Source organism: Saimiri boliviensis, chromosome 11, assembly GCF_048565385.1.
Source record: "Saimiri boliviensis isolate mSaiBol1 chromosome 11, mSaiBol1.pri, whole genome shotgun sequence".
Lineage (NCBI taxonomy): Eukaryota > Metazoa > Chordata > Mammalia > Primates > Cebidae > Saimiri > Saimiri boliviensis.
The window spans coordinates 27,378,232-27,396,161 of NC_133459.1; the positions used below are offsets into that span (position 1 = coordinate 27,378,232).

General features: G+C 45.2%; 1 protein-coding gene and 1 non-coding gene across 5 annotated transcripts in view; both read left to right on the plus strand.

Annotated features, from left to right (window-relative positions):
• GMEB1 (glucocorticoid modulatory element binding protein 1) overlaps positions 1 to 17,930 on the plus strand; it is a 58,876-nt gene that overhangs the window by 11,968 nt on the left and 28,978 nt on the right. For 2 of the 4 annotated variants that reach the window (XM_074380385.1, XM_039474382.2), the window contains exons 2-6: positions 1,305 to 1,462; positions 8,457 to 8,569; positions 10,572 to 10,696; positions 12,881 to 12,984; positions 17,588 to 17,745. In XM_074380385.1, coding sequence (XP_074236486.1) covers positions 1,335 to 1,462; positions 8,457 to 8,569; positions 10,572 to 10,696; positions 12,881 to 12,984; positions 17,588 to 17,745 — 628 coding nt within the window. In that variant the 5' untranslated portion in view covers positions 1,305 to 1,334. The remainder of the gene's footprint in view (positions 1 to 1,304; positions 1,463 to 8,456; positions 8,570 to 10,571; positions 10,697 to 12,880; positions 12,985 to 17,587; positions 17,746 to 17,930) is intronic. The other 2 variants (XM_074380386.1, XM_039474383.2) reach the window with 2 other exon arrangements.
• On the plus strand, positions 7,736 to 7,860 carry LOC120366232 (small Cajal body-specific RNA 24). Its single transcript, XR_005580967.1, has one exon.

Below are 17,930 nucleotides of genomic sequence, written 5' to 3' on the forward strand. Positions count from 1 at the left end.
CTGTAATCCCAGCACTTTGGGAGGCCGAGGCGGGTGGATCACGAGGTCAAGAGATCGAGACCATCCTGGTCAACATGGTAAAACCCCGTCTCTACTAAAAATACAAAAAATTAGCTGGGCGTGGTGGCGCGCGCCTGTGATCCCTGCTACTCAGGAGGCTGAGGCAGGAGAATTGCCTGAACCCAGGAGGTGGAGGTTACGGTGAGCCGAGATCGCGCCATTGCACTCCAGCCTGGGTAACAAGAGCGAAACTCTGTCTCAAAAAAAAAAAAAAAAAAAAGATTTACAAAAAAAAAAAGAAGAAGAGAGGTACTCCAGTCTGGGCAACAGAGTGTGAGACCCTGTCTCAAAAAAAAAAAAAGTCCTGCGCCGGGCGCGGTGGCTCAAGCCTGTAATCCTAGCACTTTGGGAGGCCGAGGTGGGTGGATCATGAGGTCAGGAGATCTAGACCATCCTGGTCAACATGGTGAAACCCCGTCTCTACTAAAAATACAAAAAATTAGCTGGACATGGTGGCGTGTGCCTGTAATCCCAGCTACTCAGGAGGCTGAGGCAGGAGAATTGCCTGAACCCAGGAGGCGGAGGTTGCGGTGAGCCGAGATCGTGCCATTGCACTCCAGCCTGGGTAACAAGAGTGAAACTCCGCCTCAGAAAAAAAAAAAAAAAAAAGTCCTAGGTGTCATACAAATGAATTCAGCATTTATTAAACAACTATGGGATATAAGTCATCTTCCCCTTCCCATGCAGCTCAGTTTCGTTACTCCCTCCACAGATACTTGCTAAGTATTTAAAAGAATAGAGAATATGAGGTGAAATGGCTGGTTGCACAGAAAGTAGATGTGATTCCTAATTTTCAAGAGCTAACTGTTTGGTGTGGAACTGGTAGTGTGCTCCAAAACAGCTCTCCAGAAAAACAGACTACTCTGATTTGTAGTGTTTGTCAATTTCTGATCTGTTTACCCCCAGCATCGCTGATTTTAAGCTGTCAACTAAGTATCACTAAACTCGGAGTTGAAAACAGATATGTATGCACAATTGGTTTTCAGGAGCTGGTAGAGCTTGCTGCAGAACACCACAGGATGAGTCACACGTACTAAGAAAACCTATACTGGCAAGTGACTATTGAGGCGTTTCTAGAAGGATTAGAACCTGTGTTAGCCCCTTCTCACACTTCCCATCCTTTTCAGAGGCCCATAATCTTTAGATTGCTCTTAAAATTGGTAGTGAATATTTTGGCATTCCTTTCGTATGGTTGACATCTTTTCAAACCAGATTAAGTTACTGGTGCTTCTTGTTCCTGACAGCAGCCCCAGCTATCTGACTTCATGTGAAAGATGGCTAATGCAGAAGTGAGTGTCCCAGTGGGGGATGTGGTTGTAGTACCCACTGAAGGAAATGAAGGGGAGAACCCTGAAGACACTAAAACTCAAGTGATCTTGCAGTTACAGCCTGTGCAACAAGGGTAAGTGGCCAGAGATTTAGATATTCTGAAATATTTTGGGAAGTTTCAAGGGTGGGGAAATAAACTTTATGGTTGCTTAGTACAGTAGAACATTTAATGTCAATCAGAGCTGGCTCAGTTTTCATCTGTATTATGTTTCATACTGTATGATGTGCTATATTTGTCATTTTAATACTTATTACAGCAGTTACTTGTTTCCTTGTATTTGCTTCTCTTCACCTTGAGCTCCTTGAGGGTAAGTTATATGACTCCCTCATCTTATTTTATTATTATGATTTTTGTTCAGACAGAGTCTTACTCTGTCACCCGGGCTGGAATGCAGTGTTAGTGGTGTGATCATAGCTTACTGCAACCTCGAATTCCTGGACTCAAAAGATCCTCCTGTTTTAGCCTCCATAATAGCTGGGAATATAGGCACATGCCACTGTGGCTGATTTTTCTATTTTTTGTAGAGATAGGGGTCTTGCTTTGTTGCCCAGCTTGACTGATCTTATTTACCTATACTACTTTTTTTTTTTTTTTTTTATACTGAGTTTCACTCTTGTTGCCCAGGCTGGAGTGCAATGGTGCGATCTCGGCTCACCGCAACCTCCGCCTCCTGGGTTCAGGCAATTCTCCTGCCTCAGCCTCCTGAGTAGCTGGGATTACAGGCACGAGCCGCCACGCCCAGCTAATTTTTTGTATTTTTAGTAGAGACGGGGTTTCACCATGTTGACCAGGATGGTCTCGATCTCTTTTTTTTTTTTTTTTTTTTTTTTTTTTTTGAGACGGAGTTTCACTCTTGTTACCCAGGCTGGAGTGCAATGGCGCGATCTCGGCTCACCGGCAACCTCCGCCTCCTGGGTTCAAGCAATTCTCCTGCCTCAGCCTCCTGAGTAGCTGGGATTACAGGCACGTGCCACCAAGCCCAGCTAATTTTTTGTATTTTTAGTAGAGATGGGGTTTCACCATGTTGACCAGGATGGTCTCGATCTCTCGACCTCGTGATCCACCCACCTCGGCCTCCCAAAGTGCTGGGATTACAGGCTTGAGCCACCACGCCCGGCTTATCTATACTATTAACAGGGCTTCCTTATGTGTTTACCAAAAGACAGTGTAGCTGGAGTCAGAGAACATCAGCTAAGGCAACAACAAAAGTATTCATGCCATAAATTCTCTGAACCCTTATGGAGGGCAGGGCAAATTATCAAGCTGAGTCTAGCACCTACTACAATACAATGTATTAGGAAGGTGCTGGAAAAAGATAAAATTTAAAAAGGAATCCTTTTTTTTTTCTTTTTAAAGACAGAGTCCCGCTCTTATTGCCCAGGCTGGAGTGCAATGGCTCAATTTTGGCTCACTGCAACCTCTGCCTTCCCGGGTTCAAGCAATTCTCCTACGTCAGCCACCTGAATAACTGGGATTACAGGCGCCCACCACCATGCCTGGCTATTTTTTTTTTTCTTTTTTGAGACGGAGTTTCGCTCTTGTTACCCAGGCTGGAGTGCAATGGCACGATCTCGGCTCACCGCAACCTCCGCCTCCTGGGTTCAGGCAATTCTCCTGCCTCAGCCTCCTGAGTAGCTGGGAATACAGGCACGTGCCACCATGCCCAGCTAATTTTTTTGTATTTTTAGTAGAGACAGGGTTTCACCATGTTGACCAGGATGGTCTCGATCTTTCGACCTTGTGATCCACCCGCCTCAGCCTCCCAAAGTGCTGGGATTACAGGCTTGAGCCACCGCGCCCGGCCTTTTTTTTTTTTTTTTTTTGTATTTTTAGTAGAGATGGGGTTTCACCATGTATACCAGGCTGGACTTAAACTTCTGACCTCGTGATTGGCCCCACCTCGGCTTCTCAAAGTGCTGCGATTACAGGTGTGAGCCACTGCACCCGGCTGAGTCCGTCTTTTAGTTTGTTTTTTGAGATAGAATCTCACTGTATTTCCCAGGTTAGAGTGTAGTGACATTATTCATACATGAGAATGTATTCTTTTTTTTTTTTCTGAGATGGAGTCTTGCTCTATAACCCAGGCTGTAGTGCAGTGGCTCAACTAGCCTTATTGTAACCTCCGCCTCCCTGGTTCAAGTGATATTCCTGCCTCAGCCTCCAGAATAGCTGGGATTACAGGCACATGCCACCACACCAGCTTATTTTTGTATTTTTGGTAGAGACGGAGTTTCACCATGTTGGTCAGACTGGTCTTGAACACCTGACCTTGTGATCCACCTGCCTCGGCCTCCCAAAGTGCTGAGATTACTGGCATGAGCCACTGTGTCTGGCCAAGAATGTATTATTTTAAGAGATTTTTCACATAATGGTCAGTTTAGGATGAGTTTAACAATCTTATCTGAAGCAGTGTTTCTCAGGTTTATCCCAATCCTCATTCCCTGAATAGCCATTTATTGGGTGCTTTGTCATGTTCCAGTCAATAAACTACATGGTGGGCCTACAAAATTGAATAACTGACTAAGACATAATCTGTGCTGTTGGGGACCTCTTAGCCTGTGTTCAAGGGGAGACAGACAGATAAACAAGCATTTATTATCAGTGATAGGTGTTATGACAAAACCCAAAGTACCTCTGGGTCGCAAAGGAGGAAGTAAGTGATTATACTGAAGGGATTGGGAGGGACAGAAAAGCATCCTAGAGGCTGCTTATTGAAAGACAGATAGGAGACAGGTGCAGTGGCTCATGCTTGTAATCCCAACATTTTGGGAGGCAGAGGCAGGAGGATCAGTTGAGTCCATGAGTTCAAGACCAGCCTGGGTCACATAGGAATACTGACCCTGTCTCTATTAAAAAAAATACAAAGATTGGCCAGGCATGGTGGCTCACGCCTATAATCCCAGCACTTTGGGAGGCCGAGGTGGGCAGATGATGAGGTCAAGATTGAGACCATCCTGGCCAACATGGTGAAACCCCATCTCTACTAAAAACAAAATTAGCTGGGTGTGGCGGCATCCGCCTGTAGTCCCAGCTACTAGGAAGGCTGAGGCAGGAGAATTACTTGAACCCAGGAGGCGGAGATTGCAGTGAGCTGAGATTGCGCCACTATACTCCAGCCTGGCGCCTGGCAACAGAGAAGACTCTGTCTCAAAAAAAAAAAAAAAAAAAAAAAAAAGGAAGCCAGATATGGTGTCACATGCCTGCAGTCCCAGCTACTCAAGAGGCTGAGGTACTCGAGCCTGTAATCCCAGCACTTTGGGAGGCCGAGGCGGGTGGATCACGAGGTCGAGAGATCGAGACCATCCTGGTCAACATAGTGAAACCCCATCTCTACTAAAAATACAAAAAATTAGCTGGGCATGGTGGCACGTGCCTGTAATCCCAGCTACTCAGGAGGCTGAGGCAGGAGAATTGCCTGAACCCAGGAGGCGGAGGTTGCGGTGAGCCAAGATCGCGCCATTGCACTCCAGCCTGGGTAACAAGAGTGAAACTCCGTCTCAAAAAAAAAAAAAAAGAGGCTGAGGTAGAGGATTGCTTGAGCCAGGGAGGTTAGGTCTTTAGTGAACTATGATCACACCACTGCATTCTAGTCTGGGCAACAGAGCGAGACCCTGTCTCAAAAAAAAAAAAAAAAAAAGACAGGTGGAAAAGAATGTTCTGGGAAGAGGCAGAAGTCAGAGAAAGACAGAAGATATAAGAAGATGAGCCAGGTGCAGTGGCTTATACTTGTAATCCCAGCACTTTGGTAGGGCAAGGTGGGCGGATCATGAGGTCAGGAGTTTGAGACCAGCCTGTCCAATATGGTGAAACCCCGTTTCTACTAAAAAATACAAAAATTAGCCAGGCGTGGTGGTGCATGCCTGTAGTCCCAGCTACTCAGGAGGCTGAGGCAGGAGAATTGCTTGAACACAGGAGGCAAAGGCTGCAGTGAGCTGAGATCGTGCCATTGCCCTCCAGCCTGGGCAACAGTGAGACTCTGTCTCAAAAAAAAAAAAAAAAAAAAAGAAGATGGCACTTTTGGGAACCACAAATAGTTTGGTAGTGCTGAGACTTGGATTTTAAGGTGAGATTTGGGAAGAGTTGAAACCAGGGGCCAGATCTTGAAGAAACTTAAGTATCATATAAAGGATTTGGAGCTTTATCAGGAGAGAGGGTGTTCGAGGGATTTTAAAGAGGGAATCACATATTAACCTGGTGAGAATGTAGAAGATTAATTAGATGCAAGGATACTAGTCTAGAAATGATGAGGCCTGAATTAAGGCAAGTAGTAGTAGAGATAGAGACAGGAAAGATGGATAGTGTTAAAGTGATGCATCCAGCAGGATTTGGTGACTGACTATATGGAGTTGAGAAGAAGGAAAAAAAACAAATCTAGTGTAATTCCTAGATTTCTGCCTACAGTGTGCTGGGTAGTGCCCTTAACAGGGATGGAGAGTATAGGAAGAAGAGTAATTTGAGGATGGGTTGGAGAAGGAAGAGAGTTTAGTGGTTATTTTAGACTTAATGAATTCTACCAGAGTCCTCTGGGACTTCCCAATGTATTTATTCATTTAGCAGGTGGCTATGTCTGGGTGTGAAATTCAGAAGGGAGATCTGTGCTAGAGGTGTCACCGTGGAGGTAGATAGTCACTGATACAAAAAAGATTATTCAGGCAGTACTTTCAAGTAACAAGATGCAATAATTAGCACATAGGTTTATTATAGAAATTAAAGGATGGTAGGCCTGGCGCGGTGGCTGAAGCCTGTAATCCCAGCACTTTGGGAGGCCGAGGTGGGTGGATCACGAGGTCAAGAGATCGAGGAATCCTGGTCAACATTGTGAAACCCCGTCTCTACTAAAGGTGCAAAAAATTAGCTGGGCATGGTGGCGCGTGCCTGTAATCCCAGCTACTCAGGAGGCTGAGGCAGGAGAATTGCCTGAACCCGGAAGGCGGAGGTTGCGGTGAGCCGAGATCGCGCTATTGCACTCCAGCCTGGGTAACAAGAGCGAAACTCCGTCTCAAAAAAAAAAAAAAAAGAGGAAAAAAAAAAGAAATTAAAGGATGTTGATGTATCAGGTTATTTTATCTGAGCCCATAAATGTAGAGACATCTTGGAGAGAGCTGCATTATATAACCTCTAAGTGGTGCCTCTAGTCACTCTTAGTTACTCTGGATGTAGTTTCTCTCTTTTCTTCCACTAGGCTTTGCTCATGGCAATAGCTTGGTACCTTAAAAGATACTAAAATGAGCTGGGCGTGATGGCTCACACATGTAATCCTAGCACTTTGGGAGGCCGAGGCAGGTGGATCACTGGAGATCAGAGGTTTAAGACCAGCCTAGCCAACAATGTGAAATCTTGTCTGTACTAAAAATACAAAAATTAGCCGGGAGTGGTGGCACATGTATGTAGTCCCAGCTACTTGGGAGACTGAGGCAGGGGAATGCCTTGAACCTAGGAGTCAGAGGTTGCAGTGAGCCGAGATTGTGCAACTACACTTCAGCCTGGGCAACAGAACAAGACTCTGTCTCAAAAAAAAAAAAAAAAAAAGAGGCCGGGCGCGGTGGCTCAATCCTGTAATCCCAGCACTTTGGGAGGCCGAGGCGGGTGGATCACGAGGTCAAGAGATCAAGACCATCCTGGTCCACATGGTGAAACCCCGTCTCTACTAAAAATACAAAAAATTAGCTGGGCATGGTGGCGCGTGCCTGTAATCCCAGCCACTCAGGAGGCTGAGGCAGGAGAATTGCCTGAACCCAGGAGGCAGAGGTTGCAGTGAGCTGAGATCGCGCCATTGCACTCCAGCCTGGGTAACAAGAGTGAAACTCCATCTCAAAAAAAAAAAAACCAAAAAACAAAAACTACGCCCCCCCCCCCACCCCCAGCAAAATACACATTTTCAAACAAGGGACATCAGCTTTTTAGTCAGTATGGTTCTTCCTGTCTCAAACTATCTGCTGGTATTGCTTTTTAGTCTTCTCAGGATAATTCCATAATATGAATTAATTGTGTACTTGAAGCAATACATGAGCATTTAGAGTTTTTTTTTTTTTTTTTTTTTGAGACAGAGTTTTGCTCTTCTTGCCTAGGCTGGAGTTCAGTGGCGTAATCTCAGTTCACAGCAACCTCTGCCTCCCGGGTTCAGTTGATTCTCCTGCCTCAGCCTCCCGAGTAGCTGAGATTATAGGCACCCACCACCACACCCAACTAATTTTTTGCATTTTTAGTAGAGATGGGGTTTTGCCATGTTGGCCAAGCTAGTGTCGAGCTCCTGACCTTAGGTGATCCATACACCATGACCTCCCAAAGTGTTGGGATTACAGGCATGAGCCGCCATGCCTGGCCCATTTAAATTTATGAAAGGAGTGGACATTTACTTTTATTGTTTCTTCTCAAAGTGAAAGTAACTCTTTGTAAATGTCCTAGAGAAATGTGGTAGCTTTCTGTTCACCCTTTGCAAGTAAAAAGCATGGATCGGGCCGGGCGCAGTGGCTCAAGCCTGTAATCCCAGCACTTTGGGAGGCCGAGGCGGGTGGATCACGAGGTCAAGAGATCGAGACCATCCTGGTCAACATGGTGAAACCCCGTCTCTACTAAAAATACAAAAAATTAGCTGGGCATGGTGGCACGTGCCTGTAATCGCAGCTACTCAGGAGGCTGAGGCAGGAGAATTGCCTGAACCCAGGAGGCGGAGGTTGCGGTGAGCCGAGATCGTGCCATTGCACTCCAGCCTGGGTAACAAGAGCGAAACTCCGTCTCAAAAAAAAAAAAAAAAAAAAAAATATGGATCGTTCCACTACTGACATTTAAAAAATAAATTTATGAAGGGAAAAATCTGGTGTAATACAATAGTAAGTCGTGGTGTAAATAAATAAGTAGCAAGAATTACTTTCTTTTGAGGTTAGGGGAGTTGTTGATTGATTTCCATGGTAGAAGCTGCTAAGCAATCCTGGGAAGTTTGGAGTTTAAATACAGTGGGAAACAAGTCAGAGTTATAATGTGTATTTATTTTATTTCTTTTGAGATAGATTAAAACAAATTTCTTAACCCCATGCTGTGAATATTAATTTTTTCATGATTTATGTAGTTTGTTTATCGATGGACACTTTTACAACAGGATATATGAAGCCGGGTCGGAGAACAACACGGCAGTTGTAGCAGTAGAAACGCACACGATACACAAAATTGAAGAAGGGATTGGTAAGGTTTTTGTTGTTGTTGTTGTTGTTGTTGTTGTTATTGTTATTCTAATACCTTTGACCTTAGCTTCCTTGGTCAAGTTTTCTTGCCATCTGTGCCTTATGTTTTTCTCCCATCCCAGTGTGCCCTTACCAGTACTACAGCCCTCAATTTGACAGTGGTACTTCTAGAGAAACCACTCACTAAGATTCTAGGGTCGTCAATTGGTTGGTTAACATCAGTTTGGAAGGGTAACTGAAAAGACTTTTTATGTATAAAAATCCCACATAGAGGCTGAGTGCAGTGGCTGACGCCTGAAATCCCAGCACTTTGGGAGGCTGAGGCAGGTGGATCACGAGGTCGCAAGTTCAAGACCCGCCTGACCAACATGGGGAAACCCCATCTCTACTAAAAATACAAAAATTAGCAGGTCTGGTGGCTCATACCTGTAATCCCAGCTACTTGGGAGGCTAAGGTAGGAGAATTGCTTGACCCGGGACTGGGAGGTGGAGACTGCAGTGAACTGAGATCACGCCACTGCACTCGAGCCTGGTCTACTGAGCAAGACTCCATCTCAAAAAAAAAAAAAAAAAATCCCACTTAGAAATTGGATCCTCAAAGTTGATCCCTGTCATTAAAGAAGTTGTTGGCCGGGCGCGGTGGCTCAAGCCTGTAATCCCAGCACTTTGGGAGGCCGAGGCGGGTGGATCACGAGGTCGAGAGATCGAGACCATCCTGGTCAACATGGTGAAACCCCGTCTCTACTAAAAATACAAAAAATTAGCTGGGCATGGTGGCACATGCCTGTAATCCCAGCTACTCAGGAGGCTGAGGCAGGAGAATTGCCTGAACCCAGGAGGCGGAGGTTGCCGGTGAGCCGAGATCGCGCCATTGCACTCCAGCCTGGGTAACGAGTGAAACTCCGTCTCAAAAAAAAAAAAAAGAAGTTGTTGATGATGACTGATGAGGTATTGACTAGAAGAAAACTAGAAAGAAACTTTGAAATTTAATAAAATTAAAAAAGAATTAAAAGAAAAAAAGAAACTTTGAAATTTAACAAACCTGAGTTTAAATCCCTATTCCTCACCTCTTAGTATGTCCTTAGGAAAGTCAGTTAGCCTTTTGGAGGCCCATATACTTATAATGAACACTTAAGAAACAATAAATAAATGAATTAATTAATTTTAAAAAAACCTATATTGGTCAAGGTGACTCATGCCTATAATCCCAGCACTTTGGGAGGCCGAGGTGGGTGGATCACTTGAGGTCAGAAGTTTGAGTATAGCCTGGCCAACATGGTGAAACCCCGAGTCTACTAAAAAATACAAAAAAAATTAGCTGGGTATGGTGGCGTGTGCCTGTAATCCTAGCTGTTCAGGAGGCTGAGGCAGGAGAATTGCCTGAACCCAGGAGGCGGAGGTTGCGGTGAGCTGAGATCGCGCCATTGCACTCCAGCCTGGGTAACAAGAGCGAAACTCCGTCTCAAAAAAAAAAAGAAAGTATGTAAAAGTGTATAGTATAGTGTCTGGCATACTGTGGGAGCTTGGAAAGAGATAGCTGTTCAGCCAAACTTCTTCCAGAGGATTCTTTTTTTTTTTTTTTTTGAGACGGAGTTTCACTCTTGTTACCCAGGCTGGAGTGCAATGGCGCGATCTCAGCTCACCGCAACCTCCGCCTCCTGGGTTCAGGCAATTCTCCTGCCTCAGCCTCCTGAGTAGCTGGGATTACAGGCACGCGCCACCATGCCCAGCTAATTTTTGTATTTTTAGTAGAGACAGGGTTTCACCATGTTGACCAGGATGGTCTCGATCTCTTGACCTTGTGATCCACCCGCCTCGGCCTCCCAAAGTGCTGGGATTACAGGCTTGAGCCACCGCGCCCGGCCCCAGAGGATTCTTAAACAATATCAGAAAGATTGTGAAGTATTAGTCCCTCAGAGGAACCAGGAGACTAGAGATTTTAAATGTAAGCTTTGGGGAAGAGTTGTTTGAAAAATAACCGATACTTTTTTTTCTGTTTTCAGATGCAGGTACTATAGAAGCAAATGAGGATATGGAAATTGCTTACCCCATAACTTGTGGGGAGAGCAAAGCCATCCTCCTCTGGAAGAAGTTTGTGTGTCCGGGAATAAACGTGAAGTGCGTCAAGGTAATCATCTTCTCCATGCTGAAGGCAATTTTGAGACTCCTTGTTTTTAAAGGGTGTGATTTCAATGCAACCTTTTTCTCTTCTACTATATCAGGGTTGTGTGTGTGTGTGTGTGTGTGTGTGTGTGTGTGTGTGTGTGTGGCTATTGTTCTAATGTATCACAATAGAAAAGAACTTTGGATTAGGTATGGTGGTTCATGCCTGTAATCCTAACCCTTTAGGAGACCAAAGTGGTGGGAAGATCACTTGAGCCCAGAAGTTCAGGACCAACCTGGGCAACATATTGAGACATTGTTCTCTTTTTTTTTTTTTTTTTTTAAGACAGTGGCTTCATGTGTTGCCCAGGGTGGAGTGCAGTGACATGATCTTGGGTCACTGCAGCCTCAGCCTCCTGGGTTCAGGTGATTCTCCCACCTCAGCCTCCTGTGTAGCTGGGACCACAGGTGTGCACCACTGTGCCTGGCTAATTTTTTTGTAGACACAGGGTTTTCATGTGTTGCCTGGGCTGGAAAATGTTGCATCTTAAAAAAAAAAAATGGGCCGGGCGCGGTGGCTCAAGCCTGTAATCCCAGCACTTTGGGAGGCCGAGGCGGGTGGATCACGAGGTCGAAAGATCGAGACCATCCTGGTCAACATGGTGAAACCCCGTCTCTACTAAAAATACAAAAAACTAGCTGGGCGTGGTGGTGCATGCCTGTAATCCCAGCTACTTAGGAGGCTGAGGCAGGAGAATTGCCTGAGCCCAGGAGGCGGAGGTTGCAGTGAGCCGAGAACGCGCCATTGCACTCCAGCCTGGGTAACAAGAGTGAAACTCCGTCTCAAAAAAAAAAAAAAAATGGCGGCCGGGCGCAGTGGCTCAAGCCTGTAATCCCAGCACTTTGGGAGGCTGAGGCGGGTGGATCATGAGGTCAAGAGATCGAGACCATTCTGGTCAACATGGTGAAACCCCGTCTCTACTAAAAATACAAAAAATTAGCTGGGCATGGTGGTGCCTGCCTGTAATCCCAGCTACTCAGGAGGCTGAGGTAGGATAATTGCCTGAACCCAGGAGGCAGAGGTTGCGGTGAGCCGAGATCGTGCCGTTGCACTCCAGCCTGGGTAATAACAGCGAAACTCCGTCTCAAAAGAAAAAAAAAAAAATTTGGCCAGGTGAGGTGGCTCATGCTTTTAATCCCAGCACTTACGGAAGCTGCAGTGGGTGGATCACCTGAGGTCAAGAGTTGAAGACCTGGGTAACATGGTGAAACTCCCTCTCTACTAAAAATACAAAATTTAGCCAGTCGTAGTGTCAGGTGCCTGTAGTCCCAGCTACTCTAGAGGCTGAGGTGTGAGAATCGCTTGAACCCAGGAGGTGGAGGTTGCAGTGAGCTGAGGTTGTGCTATTGCACTCCAGTGTGGGTGACAGAGTGAGACTCTGTCTCAATAAAAAGAAAAGAAAAGAATTATTAGATTGACTAGCCCCCCCCCAAAATTTATAAAAATATAATTGCAGGCCGGGCGCGGTGGCTCATGCCTGTAATCTGAGCACTTTGAGAGGCTGAGATGGGTGGATCATGAGGTTAGGAGATCAAGACCAGACCAGCCTGGCCAAGATGGTGAAACCCCGTCTCTACTAAAAATACAAAAAAATTAACCAGGCGTGGTGGTGGGCACCTGTAATCCCAGCTACTTGGGAGGCTGAGGCAGAGAATTGCTTGAATCCAGGAGGAAGAGGTTGTAGTGAACCGAGATCATACCACTGCACTCCAGCTGGGTGACAGCAAGACTCTGTCTCAAAAAAAAAAAAAAAATAAAAATAAAATATATATATATATATATATATATATAAAATTGCTCATTCTGTCTTCATTGAGGCTGGATAGATTACTTCAGTTTATTTGAACAGAGTTTGTTTGCCTCACTAGACCCAACCACCTGATTTTATGCATAAATGGATTTTAGATAGTTATTAATATATTTATCTGTGATCCTCAACATGTATTCTGTGGCTTTGTACCAAGAATGGAGACTGTGCTCAGAGAAGGATCATCTTCTCTAACACAATAGTACAGGAAGTTGGATAATGCAAGGCTTAGGATGTCATCTAGGTATTTTTTGTATAAACGATGTAGGGTTATATTATTTCCCCTCTTGGCCTGCCCAAGTTGACATTAGACTGTTTTGGAATTTTCTTTTTCCTTTTAGTTCAATGATCAGTTGATCAGTCCCAAGCATTTTGTTCATCTGGCTGGCAAGTCTACTCTGAAGGACTGGAAGAGAGCTATTCGTCTGGGTGGGATCATGCTCAGGTAAGCTCTACTGTCAAGCACATACCTTTTAATAAACTTCGGTGTACTTAATCATGGTAGAATCTGGGTTTTTCTCTTTAGGTTGACATTTTTATTCTGTCTGAAGAATTGGCTTGAGTAATCCATGCATTATTTGATTTTAATCATCTTGTTCTTAAGAATCTTGGGAGGGAAGAAAGATTATTTTGTTTTGTTTTGAAACAGAGACTAGCTCTATACCTAGGCTGGAGTGCAGTGGTGCATTCTTGGCTCACTGCAACCTCTGCCTCCCGTGTTCAAGCAATTCTCCTGCCTCAGTCTCCCAAGTAGCTGGGATTACAGGTGCATGCTACCACATCTGGCCAATTTTTTTTTTTTTTTTTTTTTTTTTTTGAGACGGAGTTTCGCTCTTGTTACCCAGGCTGGAGTGCAATGGCGCGATCTCGGCTCACCGCAACCTCCGCCTCCTGGGTTCAGGCAATTCTCCTGCCTCAGCCTCCTGAGTAGCTGGGATTACAGGCATGCGCCACCAAACCCAGCTAATTTTTTGTATTTTTAGTAGAGATGGGGTTTCACCATGTTGACCAGGATGGTCTCGATCTCTTAACCTCGTGATCCACCCGCCTCGGCCTCCCAAAGTGCTGGGATTACAGGCTTGAGCCACCACGCTCGGCCCAATTTTTGTATTTTTGTTAGAGACGGGGTTTCACCATGTTGGCCAGGCTGGTGTTGGACTCCTGATCCACCCACCTTGGCCTCCCAAAGTACTGGGATTGCAGGGATGAGCCACCTTGCCCGGCTATTTAATTATTTTTAGGAGGGTAAAAAAAAGAATAAAATTTTAAAGAAGAAAGAAAAAATAAATAAAAATTAAAATAGTTCTTTTTTAGGAATCTCTTTCAAGAAAAATTCATAATGCTGTAGAGATTCAAGCATAAAGATGTTTATTACAGACCAGGTGCAGTGGCTTATGCCTGTAATCCCAGCAATTTGGGAGGCCGAGGCAGGCAGATCACCTGAGGTCGGGAGTTTGAGACCAGCCTGACCAACGTGGAAAAACCCCGTCTCTACTCAAAATACAAAATTAGCCGGGCATGGTAGTGCATGCCCTGTAATCCCAGCTACTCGGGAGGCTGAGGCAGGAGAATTGCTTGAATGGAGGTTGCAGTGAGTTGACATCGAGCCAAAATTGGCTGGGCATGGTGACTCATGCCTGTAATCTCAGCACTTTGGGAGGCCGAGGCGGGTGGATCACCTGAGGTCAGGAGTTCGAGACCAGCCTGGCCAACATGGTAAAACTCCATCTCTATTAAAAAAAAGAATTACCGCCGGGCGCGGTGGCTCAAGCCTGTAATCCCAGCACTTTGGGAGGCCGAGGCGGGTGGATCACGAGGTCGAGAGATCGAGACCATCCTGATCAACATGGTGAAACCCCGTCTCTACTAAAAGTGCAAAAAATTAGCTGGGCATGGTGGCACGTGCCTGTAATCCCAGCTACTCAGGAGGCTGAGGCAGGAGAATTGCCTGAGCCCAGGAGGCAGAGATTGCGGTGAGCCGAGATCGTGCCATTGCACTCCAGCCTGGGTAACAAGGGCGAAACTCCGTCTCAAAAAAAAAAAAAAAAAAAAAAAAAAATTACCAGGCACGGTGCCTCACACCTGTAATCCCAGCAATTTGGAAGGCTGAGGTGGGCCAGTCACCTGAGGTCAGGAGTTTGAGGCCAGCCTGACCAACCTGTAGAAACCCCATCTCTACTAAAAATACAAAATTAGCCAGGTGTGGTGGCACGTGGCTATAATCCCAGTTAACTCGGTAGGCTGAGACAGGAGAATCGCTTGAACCTGGGAGGTGGAGGTTGTGGTAAGCTAAGATGGAGCCATTGCACTCCAGCCTGGGCAACAAGAGCTAAACTCCATCTGAAAACAAAAGTAGACAAAAGAAAGCTCATGTTTTGTCACTCAGGCTGGAGTGCGGTGGCATGATCATGGCTTATTGCCCACTGCAGCCTCAAACTCCTGAGCTCAAGCAGTCCTCCAGAGTAGCTTGGACTACAGGTGTGTGCCACTATGCCCAGCTGAAAATGCGAAATATTTTCTTCATTTTTTTTTTTTTTCTCTTGAGATAGAGTTTCCTTCTTTTTGCCCAGGCTGGAGTGCAGTGGTGAGATCTCATTTCACCAAAGTCTCTGCCTCCCAGGTTCAAGCCATTTTCCTGCCTCAGCCTCCTGAGTAGCTGGGACTACAGACATGTACAACCACACCTGGCTAATTTTGTGTTTTTAGTAGAGACAGGATTTCTTCATATTGGTCAGGCTGGTCTTGAACTCCCGACCTCAGGTGATCTGCCTTCCTCAGCCTCCCAAAGTGCTGGGATTACAGGTCAGGAGTTTGAGCCACTGCGTCTGGCCTTTCACATCATTTCTTTTCTTTTCTTTTCTTTTTTTTTTTTTTGAGACGGAGTTTCACTCTTGTTACCCAGGCTGGAGTGGTGCAATGGCTCACAACCTCTGCCTCCTGGGTTCAGGCAATTCTCCTGCCTCAGCCTCCTGAGTAGCTGGTATTACAGGCACGCACCACCATGCCCAGCTAATTTTTTTTGTATTTTAGTAGAGACGGGGTTTCATCATGTTGACCAGGATGGTCTCGATCTCTTGGCCTCGTGATCCACCTGCCTCGGCCTCCCAAAGTGCTGGGATTACAGGCTTGAGCCACTGCGCCCGGCTCACATCATTTTTATAGTCAGAGACACACAGACATTATTGGTATTCTTTTTTTTTTTTTTTTGAGACGGAGTTTCGCTCTTGTTACCCAGGCTGGAGTGCAATGGCGCGATCTCGGCTCACCGCAACCTCCGCCTCCTGGGTTCAGGCAATTCTCCTCCCTCAGCCTCCGGAGTAGCTGGGATTACAGGCACGCACCACCATGCCCAGCTAATTTTTTGCACCTTTAGTAGAGACGGGGTTTCACCATGTTGACCAGGATGGTCTCGATCTCTTGACCTCGTGATCCACCCGCCTCGGCCTCCCAAAGTGCTGGGATTACAGGCTTGAGCCACCGCGCCCGGCGGTATTCTTTTTTTTTTATTTGGAAATTTTTAAAATTATTTTACTCCTATGCTTCCATTGAAACATTATTTTTAAACATTTTTTTCAGTTGATTAGTATGCAGAAATTAGTTCATTGAATTTGGGAATACTTTATTTTTATTTTTATTGTTTATTTAGTTATTTTTGAGACTGGGTCTAACTCTGACTCCCAGTTTGGAGTGCGGTGGCACGATCTTGGCTTACTGAAAACTCAGTTTCCCAGGCTCAAGCGATTCTTTAGCTTTAGCCTCTCAATTAGCTGAGACTAGAGGCATGAGCCACCATGCCTGTCTGATTTTTGTATTCTCTATAGAAGTGGGGTTTCACCATGTTGTTGCCCACACTGGTCTCAAACTCCTAAGTTCAAATGATCCTCCTGCCTTGGCCTCCCAAAGTGCAGGCATGAGCCACTGCGCCTGGCTGAGGAATACTTTTAACTTTGAGTTTTGTTGTTCTTGGCGGGTTTAATTTAGCCAGAAAGACAAGCATATGCCAATTTACTGCAAATGTAAAAAAGAGTCAGAATTCTAAAAAATTTTTAGTGAAAGCCAAGTGACATTATAACATAGAATTTACTATAATTAAAATACCCCATGGTTTTGTTCATGACCTAAATTAACATTTTATGGATCCAATTATAAGGGCATTTTCCAGAGTGGATTTAGTATAGTCAACTTTTTTCTCTATTCCTAGGAGATTTTTTTTTTCTTTTTTTTTTTTTCTCTAGATGCTCTGAATCAGCATCCTAGGAGAGCTTTTTAAAAGACTAAAGCTTGGCTGGGTGCGGTGGCTCAAGCCTGTAATCCCAGCACTTTGGGAGGCCGAGGCGGGTGGATCACGAGGTCGAGAGATCGAGACCATCCTGGTCAACATGGTGAAACCCCGTCTCTGCTAAAAATACAAAAAATTAGCTGGGCATGGTGGCACATGCCTGTAATCCCAGCTACTCAGGAGGCTGAGGCAGGAGAATTGCCTGAACCCAGGAGGCGGAGGTTGCGGTGAGCCGAGATCGCGCCATTGCACTCCAGCCTGGGTAACAAGAGCGAAACTCCGTCTCAAAAAAAAAAAAAACAAAAAAACAAACAAACAAACAAAAAAGACTAAAGCTTTATGTCTGTGAAAGTCACAACAGATCTTGCTGGTCTAGGAATACTGATTCATCAGAAGCTTATCAAAATTCGAATTTCTCTGTGGCATTTCTCAGTTGTGCTGAGATTGATTTGGTTTCAGTGAGATTCTATGGAGCAACTTAGCTATTGTCAGGAGGATATACCTGCACCCTAGTGATAACTGGAAATAGAAGAGAATATTCATAATGAATAAACTAGGGAGGGAAGAGAAATACTGATAAATGATGGGCAGGACCAGTGAAAATTTAAAGCCTCACTTAGAATTTTTGCAACCTAATAACTTCTGACACTATTGGGTTTCACTAATCTATACGGTAAACTCAGCAATGTCGTTCCTATTTTTCCCTGAGGCCTGGTTTCCACCAGATGAAGTATGGCTGAACTGGTACTTTTTGTCTCCCTTTGCACAGGAAAATGATGGACTCCGGACAGATTGATTTTTACCAACATGACAAAGTTTGCTCCAATACCTGCAGAAGCACCAAATTTGATCTTCTGATCAGCAGTGCAAGAGCTCCAGTGCCGGGACAGCAGACAAGTGTGGTGCAGACACCCACTTCGGCTGATGGTAGGGGGTAGGAAACCACCTGAAAACCCACTGTGTTTTTCAGCAGAACTTCCCCCTTATTTCTCCCTTGTATATTCTTTCCCTCTTTTTTTTTTTTTTTTTTTTTGAGATGAAGTCTCGCTTTTTTGCCCAGGCTGGAGTGCAGTGGCACAGTCTTGGCTGACTGCAACCTCCATCTCCTGGGT